The 12994-nt window shown below is 33.5% G+C and overlaps 2 protein-coding genes across 2 annotated transcripts; both read left to right on the top strand.

Moving 5' to 3' along the window:
- Positions 1–3324: 3324 nt before the first annotated feature.
- LOC134268530 (uncharacterized) lies at positions 3325–3999 on the top strand (the record flags this gene model as incomplete). The annotated part of the gene is made up of 1 exon (XM_062750795.1): positions 3325–3999. A coding segment is annotated over one exon (675 nt), but the record flags the coding sequence as incomplete, so codon positions are not given.
- Positions 4000–9044: 5045 nt separating this feature from the next.
- On the top strand, positions 9045–11327 carry LOC134268528 (uncharacterized). The gene is made up of 2 exons (XM_062750794.1): positions 9045–9380; positions 9956–11327. Exons 1-2 carry the CDS (start codon positions 9179–9181, stop codon positions 11161–11163), a joined length of 1410 nt encoding a protein of 469 aa, XP_062606778.1. The 5' UTR covers positions 9045–9178; the 3' UTR covers positions 11164–11327.
- Positions 11328–12994: the final 1667 nt, after the last annotated feature.

Here is a 12994-nt window from a genome sequence, read left to right as displayed (position 1 = left end):
GCATTTCTAATACGACTATATCAAGTAAATCGATTATTTAACGCATTGCGCGCACACACGTGCATGCATGTCCTTGCATTCAAGTTTGATTGTAGCATGATGTAGGAATCCGTCATATCTATTCATATTCTAAATTTCATCCTGTTTTGTTGAGGATCAAAAAAGTTATAGGCATTTAAAGTTTAAGCCAATCAGATCGCAGCACACGTGGATGCGCGTGGTTTCTTGAAAATTTTTATATATCATATTTTAGGATGTCCTAAGATATGATTATGTTTTAAAATTCAAAGTATTTTGTCAAAAAACAAGTAAGATATTGAGATTTTTGTTTCAGCCAATCAGAGCGAAGCGCACGTGCATGAACGTGAGTTTTTGCTAAAGTGACCATGTCATCTTATCTACAGTACTAATCTATCCTTATATAATGAGTTTCAAATCATTTCATCAAAAAATATAAAAGTTATAGCTATATTAAGTATATAAGTCATTTCACTCATTGCACGCGCCCTCACGTGCATGCGTATGCGCGCAAAATGACCTTCGTTCCGCACACCTATACTACACCCCTATTAACCCTAAAAAGGTTTTAGCTCAGTTGGGTGAACAGTTTCTGAGAACACTCGCGGACAAAAAAGTACCGGAGAAGAAATAAGAAGAAAAAAGAATAATAATAATAACTAGAGGAGATCTCGTTGCAAGCAACGAGTAGGTCTTCCGTTCGATTTTTGATACGATCATAAAACAACTTAAAATGAAAAAAAAGTTCATATCAATTCCTCTAAATACGTGAGAACACATTTAAGAGTGAAATCTGTAAATTTCAGACAACTTCCGGTCTTTATAATTCACTTCCGGTGTGACCGGAAGTACTAGAAATGACCTATAACTCCTCTCTGAGTGTGAAGGAATCATCCCTGATAATTTCGATGAAAAAAGCTCATTTTTTGGACTACTTCCGGTTTGGAAAAAATAATTTCCGGTGGACATAATTATACTCGAGACACTCTATTTGCCTATATAAGAAACATTTAAAAAAGAAAAAAATGAAAATTTGCATATTTTTAAACTACTTCCGGTGGACAACGGACGTGACGGCAACAAAAACTTTATACAAAATTCAAGAGAGCCTGTCACAATCTATCATCCCTGAAAGTTTCAAGACTCAATCTCAAACCGTTTTTGAGAACACTTCCGGACAAAATGACACTTTAAAAAAAGAAAATTGGCCGTATCTCGCGACCGGAAGTGACGACGGCAAAATAAAAAAAAAACGCCTTAAGTTCATGTGATTTGCCATCATTGCTGAAAGTTTCATAAAGATCTGTCGAGGCGTTCTCGAGAAATCGCCTGCACAAAATCGGTAAGAAAAAAAAATAATAATAATAATAGTGGAAAAGAAACAAACGAATCAGTAGAAGGTCTTCCGTTGGAAACGGAAGACCTTAATAATAATAAGAAGAAGAAGAAGAAACAGAGTAAAAACAATATGTTCCCCAACTTCGTTTGGGGAACATAATCATAATAAGAAACAATACAATCACTATAAGGTCTTCCGTGAAGACGGAAGACCTTAATAAGAATAATAATAATAAGAAACAATAGAATCACTATAAGGTCTTCCGTGAAGACGGAAGACCTTAATAAAAAAAAGTCGGACATTCGGGGGAGCGAACCCGGGTCGCCCGCGTGACAATCCAACGCGCTAACCATTCGGCCATTGAAAACACCGCTTCAAATTTTTAAATGCGAATATCTCGAGATTGCCTTTTTCGATTCTAAAACAAATTACAGATTACGAATTTGCAAATGAATGTCTATTTAGATTAAAAACATCAAAGAAAAATATTGAAAAACAAAAAAAATTGAAAATTTGCATTTTTTAAGTATGCTTGCGGCAGAAACCGGAAGTACTGACGACGCACGAAAAGGCAATTCTGCAATCCACAAAGTCACGATCTATCATCTCCAATAAGTCTCCAGTTCATATCCTTAGCCATTTTCGAAAAAAAGGGGCGACAAAATCGCATTTTAAAATCAGGAAATTGTCCATAACTTGGCACCAGAATCGAATTTTCCAAATTTTTCTTCGGATGTAACAAATTCATATAATGACGCAATTTTTGTGAAAGTTTCATCGAAAACCGCTGAATAGTTCTCGAGAAATCGCCTGCACAAAATTTATCAAAAAAAGAATAATAACTAGAACGATACTCGTTGCGAGCAACGAGAGGTCTTCCGTCCGATTCTGAAGTATAAAAGGAAAAATTTAGCAGAAAAAGTGATAAAAAAAAAAATCGGAAATTCGGGGGAGCGAACCCGGGTCGCCCGCGTGACAATCCGACGCGCTAACCATTTAGCCATTGGGATCGCCGCTTCGATTTTTCAAATGCAAATATCTCGAGATTGCTGTTTTGGATTCTAAAAGAAATTACATACTACACATTTGCAAATGAGTCTCTATTTAAATTGAAAACTTGAAAGAAAAATATTGAAAAACAAAAAATTGAAAAATTGCATTTTTAAATATGCTTCCGGCAGAAACCGGAAGTGCTGACGACGTACGAAAAGGCGATTCTGCAAACCAGAAATTCATGATCTATCATCTCCAATAAGTCTCCAGTTCATATCCTCAGCCATTTTCGATAAAAAGGGGCGACAAAATCGCATTTTAAAATCAGGAAATTGGCCATAACTTGGAACCGGAATCGTATTTTCCAAATTTTTCTTCGGATGTAACAACTTCATATAATGACACATATTTTGTGAAAGTTTCGTGAAAAACCGCTGAATAGTTTTTGAGAAATCGCCTGCACAAAATTTTGTCAAAAAAAGAATAATAATAATAATAAATAAGAAACAATAGAATCACTATAAGGTCTTCCGTGAAGACGGAAGACCTTAATAATAATAAGAAACAGTAGAATCACTATAAGGTCTTCCGTGAAGACGGAAGACCTTAATAATAATAAGAAACAGAGTAAAAACAATATGGTCCCCAACTTCGTTTGGGGAACATAATAAAACCCATACCAAAAACCACCAAACCTGTCACACCAGAATTTTCTTCTGCTCAATACAACAAACATGATGTCATTAAATTATTAGGGAAAGTAATTAAATCAGATAGAAAGGCAGAACTAAGAAGAGTAAAGTCAGTGGAAATTCCTCCTATTGCTACATCAATGAAATCTACAAGTGAACAGACAAAACAATGTAAACATGTGAAATCTGACAAGAAACAAACAATGTCTCTATCTGCCTCTGTCACCAAGGTCAGGGAGTTCAATGTACCAGGTGTTAATGAAGTATACCATGTATCACTAGATCAATCAGACAGACTCTGGATCAGTCAGATCTACAGGGGAATGTGATACAGAAGATAAAACCAGTGGTGGATATGGTTACCACACAGTCACACAGGACAGGGATCTAATCTTTACAGAGAGAAACAAGAACGTCATCAATAGGATAACACCGGATAATAACATCACTGAATTCATTAAAACTGGAGACTGGACACCATACAGCATACACTCCTCCCACATCAACGAGGACTTACTGGTGGGGATGATGTTTAGAGTCACCAGGTACAACAAGACAGGAAAAGAACTACAGAACATACAGAGGGATAACAAAAGACAGGAACTGTATAAATATCCAAAGTACATCACTGAAAACATCAATGGAGATATCTGTACATCAGACTATAATAAAGATGCAGTAGTGATGGTGAATAAATCAGGACAACACAGGTTCTCCTACAAAGGTCAGGAGTCAGGGTTAGATCCCTATGGAATCTGTACTGATGTCCTCGGTCACATCCTGGTGTGTGTCAGTAACGCTGTTCACCTCCTTGATCAGGACGGTCAGTTCTTGTCTCTATTACTCACAGAACAAGAGGTATACCATCCCCGTAGTGTGTGTGTGGATACTGAGAACAATCTCTATGTGGGACAATATGACACCAACACACTGACAGTGCACAAGTATTTACAGTGATTCTTACTTTGGTCAAAACATCTGGATTGATACATGTATGTGGATACAGTTATTACTAAAAACTAAAGTTCTTCTGATTTATACAGAAATTATTATAATACTGTAAAATCTTTTTTTTACTGATCACTGTGTTAAAACCTTTATTAAATATAGAACTTTTAAATGCAGTCATGGTGAAATTTATAATTTCCACAAGTTGTTCAAAATTCAAAGCTTAGCTCAAATAAATGAAAGATATTGCATGGAAATTTGGAATGCACAATTATTTTTATACATTTACTGTAAAAAAAAAATTGTCAAAGTATTTCAGAATCTACTCGCCCATTCTCAGCAATAAGGTGCAATTAATGTCGTTCCCTTGTTACTCGATATTTAATAATATAAGAATGTTTTTCAGCACGAGCAAGTAAACATAGGTTATGGTCCGTAAACATCCACAAAAATGAGCAAAATCGGGAAAAGTCTTCCGAGATAAATACGTCTCTGAATTTATGAAAACAATACATACGTTACTGTCGCCAAATCCGTATTTCAAAAATAAAACATAATTGAAAAACTCAAATCTAATAAACGTGTATTTTTATGCACAGAAATTTACTGCACACCATATGAGAGTAAAAAATAATTATAAAAGTAAAACATAAATCACATGTAAATGGCAAATATTTTGCAGCATGTCGTTGTCGCCCAGTTGTTTGATACCTACGTAACGCCATCATATAACTGAGCTTGTAAATTATGTTTATGCAAATATATTTTCATTTTCAAGAAAATCAAACAGTAGACACCTTCTACTATCTTGTAAAATTTATCTGATATTTACTTTCCTTGAAATATTTTCAAACGACTTATATGCATTATAAAACTTCGTCGGTTGTATTTTCGCAAATACATACGTTATACTTCTTTCTAAAAGTATATAAATGTGTTAGGCCCTATTAATGGTGCTTATATGATTAGGAAATGGTTCATATTTTTTATTGCATACACATTTTTAAATCATTCTCAACATTTGAAAAATGTACAGTGTATTAACTTACCGGAATTTACATACGTTACCAATACTTACGTTACTGAAAGAATATTACGCATATTCTTGAATCACGTGTTTTCCACATGATGTACCTCATTACTTGATGTTTAAAGTAAGAAAATCATGGTTGTAAATACAGATATGCAATAAATATCAATGTAGTACATGCATATCAGTAAATCTTAAAGAGCTTCGAAATTTTCGGATACCTACATAACATTCGGTAACGTTGGTATTAACTAAGCCTTAATTTTTCATTTCTTTTTTTTTAACTAAAAAAATTAAGGTTTTTATAATGGCAGGAGTTATGTTGACAGTAAGTCTACCATTTTAAATTATAGTTAATCTCGTAAACTTTATTTTCTATATACCTAATACTCTTTTTAATCACTACAAAATCTTTGATCTATTCAGTACTTCTTTGTTTATAAATTTCCCCTAGTTTATTTCAATAGATGACCAAATTTGTTGATAATGGTACAAACACTATTTGATAGTTCTATACCTTAAGAAATAAACACAAAAAATTGCAAGATTTTAAACTTTAACCCAACAAATCATATTAAAACTTTTGTCATAGCTAGTAACGTATGTAACGATTTTACGTTACGACAATAACGTAATATTTTATCATTTGTTTTCATATTCTGATTCAGTTATAGTCTGGATTTTCAAAATAGTATGTAAACTTATCCATATGAAGTATTCAAACAGTGTAATCTAATTACGGTTGATAGTTACCAAATTACCTTATTAGATAATACTTACGTTACTTTAGACGTACACAATTCTGAGACCGTATATTATTCTTTAAAAATATTATAATTATGATTGTTTTTAAATTTATTGATTTTTCCATCGTCCACTTATTTCAATTTGATACAGGTCATGTTTTTCATGAAGGCAATTAGAAGTAATAAGTAACGTAACATACTACATTATTCAGTAATTATTAAAAGTGTTCTTCAGTTGTTCTAAAAAAGAGGTTTATTGACTCTTATGCCTTAAAAAGTACAGATTATTTGCCCTTGCATCGAATAAAAATTATATTCCTGCATATATATGTTTTCTAAAGTAGTCAAAATGCCTTAATCATTGTATTTCCTAAATCAATATACACAGTAACGTATATATTGGGGTGATTTTAAAGAAAAAATACAATGTATTTCAATTTGTCATAATTTTGTCATCAACACATTGGTGTTATGGATATTTTACCATACAACTCAGAATTATCTGGAGAAAACTTTGCAGAAAAAAAATTGAGCGTATACTCAAGTTGAATTTTACGTCTCTGATATACCGTAATTGCACATTATTACTGAGAATGGGCGTTCTCATTTTGAAAGACAACAGCAACAAGTGGATGTTATATTTTAATTCATGAAAGAAATGGACAGCTGACTATAGATCTAGTGAAAAATTTATTTCCTTCCAGATACTTAGTTATGAATGAAAAATGGATTACTATTATTTTTACAATATACGCTAACTTAAACATCTAGCACTTTTAAAAATTAAAACTACGCAAAAATATACCATATGTCCACAGGGTCCGGTAACATACTATATTTGAATTACATATAACTATATATACAACAAGAGTCCCACGGGCCTTATAGGTCACCTGAGTATCGTGTGACAACTTTCAAACAAATAACTTTGGTTCGTGTTTTAAACAAGAGGTCATGAAATTTACAATTCATAATTTTGAAAGAGGCACCATTGCTTATCATAATTATAAAGTTAGCATGCTTACTCTATTAATTAACAAGTAACAGAGTAACAGAGAAAATGCACTTCCACTTTATAACCAGTTTTGCACCTCATCCCAAAGGAACCATGGACCCTTGGGCCATATATTTCAAAATTTTGCAAATTTTATCATAAAATGGTTTATTAATACCAAAGAGCAGATTTCAAAGCATTAATTTATTTTCAGACTATGTAACCCCCCGCCCCGACCCAGGGATGGGAGGGCATAAAAAATAACCATTTTGCTAGATGCACCTTTCTTCATCATAAATATATATACTTGGATCATTGGCATAAAACCCAGGAGCAAAGGAAAAGATTTTCAAAGAATTAATGTATTTTCACGATATAATCTATATAGCCTCTCCCTAGCACTAGAACCCTGATCCTGGGGCCATAAAATTCACAATTTTGGAAGAGGCACTCTTGCTCATCATAACTATGTACTTAGTTAGTTTATTTAATACCCAGGAGCAGAGAAAAAGATTTTCAAAGAAATAATGCATCTTCATTATATAATCTATATAGCCCCGCCCTAGCACTAGAACCCCTGACCCTCGGGCCATGAATTTCACAATTTTGGTAGAGGACTCAATGCTCAATACATTCATGCCAACAGTTTGTCAGCTTGATGTCCAGGAGTAAAGGAGAAGATTTTTAAAGATTGCAATAATTTTAGTGGTTTTGGCCCCATCCCCAAGCCCCAGGGGGGCAGGGACCATGAAATTCACAATTTATGTTCCCCTTCACCCATAGATGCTGTATACCAAATTTGGTTGAAATTGGTTCAGTGGTTTCAGAGAAGAAGCTGAAAATGTTCAAATGTTAACACACGACGGACGACGAACGAGGGACGACGACGGACGAAAACAGATAGCAATAGGTCACCTGAGTTACTCAGGTAACCTAAAAAGAAGGGTACACAGGGTCGATCAGGGAAATAATAGACAATGAGGTAATAACTAATACTATACTACAATAAATATTCTTTAATAAGACTTTAACATTGGTTATACTAACTCGACATCCAGTCTTATGAATCGTTGTACTTTATGTCGCCCACAAAAACGAGGTAAAATTCGCACACAATTTCTTCAGCTTTTAAGTATTTCCGTATGTCCGTCATATGCTTTTATGCTTTTGAGGCTAGTAACCATGGGGGGGGGGGGGGTATTTCGCATACTGTGTCACAACTTATTACTTTTTATTGATTCTTGCTGTTCTAGGTCTTTTTCTAATATTGATAAAAGAAAGATTGTCCTCTTTTAAAATGCCACATTTCATTTAGTCTAACAAGTAAAATTCAATATTTGATTTGGAGGGGGCTTTCCAATCATTTCGTTCTCGATATAGAAACACGACATTTTTCTCTGATAAGATTAAACATTTTATTTTAGATTCGAGATAAAAAGATGTAAAGCGTTGAAAAAAAAGAACTATAATTTAAATATTTACTCGTGTGACAACTTTCATTTGTTAAATTCAGCCTTAGTTAGTCTTACATGCATAAATTTGCATATACCATTAGTTCAAGAATTGAATGCCATTTTTTTTTTTTATTTTATAGAGCAATTTACAACCTGATATTGTATATATGATAAAATTACAATACTTATAGCATACCTTATTTTTATTGATTGTTTTTTACATTTTATAAATCGATTCAGTCGCATATCAATTTTTACCTACTTAATTTTTCTGAATTTTATAAAATAATTGGAAATATATAACATCTGCACAAGAATACTACATGTACATGTAGGCTTAGTTTAAATATGTTTAATTAAACGAAAAAAATGAACTTAACTTGACAATCAAATGTACTTCGTAGTGGTAAATACATAAAGAAGGCAATAAATCACGATTTTATTCATTTTGTGTAATTTTGATCGGGATTGCATGGTCCAAATATTTAACATTGATAAATATTGGTGTTTCTTAATATATATGTGTTTTATTTCCCTTAATAATTTTTATTTCAAAAATATTGAAATGTCCATCAAGCCTTTCTTTACATATTTTTTAAACATTCATGTCATGTATTTATTTTGTTAACATCAAATGTTAAACCGTAATAAGGCACCTTATTCACAAATAAAACTCCTTTTTTATTTTCTGTGAAATTTAAAAAAGAAAATCATAAGATAATTGAGAGCTAATATCGGTCTTTCAACACTGAAACCATAATAATTATTGCTTTATCCCGTTTATACAGCATTCAACACATAAATGAAATTATTTACATAATTAGGAACCTGCTCCGATTATCTTTTCTTTAGAGGGCGCCACAGGCAAACACGGTCCTGTATCGGAACACCCTCGCGCCTTATCAGTAGTTACCGATCGAAGAAAAACGTAAACAATCTGCTGTCAAACACATGCTCGTAAAACATGCCTGAAACTTGTTGTTGTGTGCCGAATTGTAGTAATCGGGGTGGCCATATATTTCCAACAGATCCGTTAAGAAGAAAAGCATGGATACACGCAATAAAACGTGGTGAAACTCGTTTTCAAAGCTGGACTCCGTCAACTCATGCTGTTGTTTGCAGAGCACATTTTAAATCAGACGACTATTTGACTGAAACCCAGCATGGTAACAATATTTATTTATTTATTTTGAAATCTTTGATAAGCATGTGCAAAGTAATGTTAATAGATTTTATTCTGAGCAATGTTTATGCCTTATTTGCTTAGATGAAATGCACTAAAATATCGAATCCCTTGTTTACCTCTCATACGAAGTAATCTGATAAGGTTACAGACACTGCCACATGCAGACTCCCCACTGACAACTTCAATTACTGGTCATTTATTACAAACGCATTATCTTTTAACAATATAAACACAAGGCATGTCTAAAAGAACACATGCTGTTGCCTGATAATTTATGCATATCTACCAGTACAAGATACTGTGTTTTGACATTGATGTCTAATTAGCACCCTGCTTAAAAACAAATTTGACCTGTTTAGTTGAATTAATAAACACATGGGCATGTTTTGTAACATCAATTTTATAACAATAATACTTGTAATAATAAAAATATTTTAGTAAATTTATATTTGTTTTATTTGCTTTAAAAAGTTAGTTCAAATTATAAATTAATTATTTAATAAATAATCTAGTACTATGAACAAGTATTGATATATTAAATAATTTAATTCTTAGGAACTACTCCTTTAAGTAAAAGATTGAAGAAAACTGCAGTGCCAAGCATTTTTCCCTGGGTAGAGCCAAGTCCACATTCACATGAACGAGCCGACAGAGCCAAGTCCAGAGGCATCAAACGAAAACTAGCAGAAGAATTTTCTGCTTCGTCTTCCATAGATGAATTCATCTATACATCAGCTGATGATCTGCAAGTATCCGAGGAAATTGTATCTAACTCTACCCAAATTTTGGCTGAAGAAATTCAAGTCACTGTTCAGAAATCTGACGTTAAATTTTTTGATGTACAGACACAAACTCCTCGGTATCCCCCAATGAGTATTGAAAACTTTACAAATGATGATGCCGGAGTAAATTTCTATACTGGATTGGAAACTCTAACTAAATTTTATTTTGTTTTAAGAACCTTAGGACCCGCAGCTCACTGTTTGAATTATATTTATCATAAGGTTTCAAACATAAGTGTTCCTGACCAATTTTTCTTAGTCCTCTGCAAGTTACGGCGCCATACGACCAATTTTGAACTTTCAAGATTATTTGGAGTTTCCGAAAAGACTGTATCAAATATATTTTTTACATGGATTTTATTCATGAGTAAGCAATGGCAGGAAATCGACATTTGGCCTACAAAGTATCTTGTAAAATATTACTGTCCATCAGATTTTAAAACAAAATTTCCAAATACTAGAGTGATAATAGATGGCACAGAGTGTCCAATTAAAAGACCAAAGTTACCAAAGCCACAGCAAGCAACGTATTCTACCTATAAAAACCGTAACACGGTAAAAGTTCTTGTAGGAGCGACACCAGGTGGATTAACATCTTATATTTCTACAGCTTATGGGGGATCCACAAGTGACCGTCAAATAGTTGAAAGAAGTAGGCTGTTAGAAATGTGCAATTCTGGAGATTCAATAATGGCGGACAAAGGTTTCAATGTGCAGGATATGTTTGTACACAGGAACATTCAAATAAATACACCAACATTTTTCAAAAAGAAAAACAGAATGTCATGTGCTACTGTGATTGAGGACCGAAAAATATCCAGCAAACGTGTGCACATTGAGAGGATCATTGGACTTGCAAAAACATTCAAAATTCTGACTGAGCCTATGAATAGTTCTGAAACAAAACTTTCTTCAGAAATAATCTATGTTTGTTTCATGTTGTGTAATTTTAAGAATTGCATAGTGCCATCTTATGCATAACTTGGTATTAAAAATGACATAATAAGAGAAAAAAGTCTTTATTTCATTTTTCTTTATTGCAACTACATTTTCCATCATATGTCTTGAAAAAAGTTTTTTCCAATAGAGCAGACTTAAAAAAATCTTCATAGAATTCATTCAATTTTTTCTTCATCTCATCAATAAATTTATCATCCCTTTCTATTGCAAAGAGCAAAAAGTCATTGAAAGTATACACAACAAATATACACTCATTTTTCTCTGCACAGTAAAGTTGTCCTTGGACCTGATAGTAATAGTCATGGGTTTTATTCAAATAAAATTTACTTCCAGACTGCTTGATATAAGGAACTGTTTTTGAGGAAATAAAACTGTTTCTTGCCACATATGGACACTTAACTTCAATCAAGGTGTCATCGTCAATAATACCATCTGGGGTTGCTGCTAAATGAGGGGAGTCCAGACTGACACAAATTCCACTATTGTAAACTGTGCGTCCCGAAATTTCCTGGTACTTCTTCACAGCTTCTTTTTCGTATTTTCTTCCATGAAGAATAGGTTTAGCATTAATTTTTTGTGCCTTTGTTGTTAAAAAGTCAGCAAGTTTCACCTTATCAGTTCGATCAGTTGCTTTACATATTCTCCCGAATACCGAAGAATGAAGACGTTTGCAACGTTCCTCAAACCAAAGGTCGTTGGCCGCTTGTGTAGCTGTTTTTATCATAACTTGACGTGCATTCTCCTCTGAAATTTCTGATACATTTAAAAGTTTCAAATGATTTTCACTAAATGTGTCTTTTAGATAGTCATGGTCCAGGTTGTAAGCTTTCATGTTTACAGGCTCATACAGCTGAAAAATTGGAGTCTTACTAATACCTGGGTAATTCAAGCACACATTTCTAAAGTAAGACTGGTATCCCGGATTGCCTCTAAATTCAACTGGACGAGGGTCATAGTCATTATTGCATACTTCGTCACAGCCTGGCATGTCCAACTGTCTTGCTTTCATAGGGCTTCCTTTATGGGGCTTAGCACGATGAAAAGTTTGTAACCTCTGTGTGCAGGTGAGTTCTGTTTTGTATGTCCCATGCTTAACAAAATCTGCACATGAAAAAAGTACAGCACAGACATGCTTGCAATGTGCATCGGGTCCCATGCCTGCCGCACATTCACATTGAGACTCTATAACACTTCTGTCTTTTCCTATCATAATGTCAACAACATATTTCACAGACTTCATCATTGAAGCTTTTACACTACTTCTAACGAACCAATTTGAATCATGAAATGTCACCCTCACATACTGGATAAACCCATCGTTGTACATATCCCTTCCTTTCTTATCAGTTGTCTTATTAAACTTCGACAAGAAAGTGGAAATTTCTGCCTCTGTGCAACCTGGAAAGGTCTTGTCACCATGAAGGTCCTTGTAGAGTTGTGGATCTGGCGTCATCATCATAAATTCAGGTCCATAAACATCGGTCTTAGCACAATGTGCATTTCTTCTGTAGGCTTCAAGTCTGCAATAAAATAAGCATATTTAATTCTTTTTCATGTATATTTTGAGTGAAACATAGCTGCAACAATCAGGAAATAATAATACTGCTTCATAATAAAAATGTAGAGAAGTATTCTTATTTTACTGCAAGCACCAAGCAATATGAGATCGATGTTAGAATTACCGAGGAAATTCAAGTTAAAAATCTAACACGCTAAAGTTGCAGATTATTTAAGAATTAGTTTCTTAAACGAGGTAATTCTGATATTTACTGTCAATTTGACTTAATGTTAATCTTTTACACACCATTGATAATTATTTACTGTGTTATTAATAATGTTTACTTGGATTTGC

Source organism: Saccostrea cucullata, unplaced genomic scaffold, assembly GCF_032062105.1.
Source record: "Saccostrea cucullata isolate Sc308-1 unplaced genomic scaffold, CSIRO_AGI_Scuc_v1 ctg9524, whole genome shotgun sequence".
NCBI classification, from domain to species: Eukaryota; Metazoa; Mollusca; class Bivalvia; order Ostreida; family Ostreidae; genus Saccostrea; species Saccostrea cuccullata.
The sequence above is the reverse complement of the archived record's forward strand: the minus strand, read 5'-3'. Positions and strand labels throughout refer to the sequence as shown.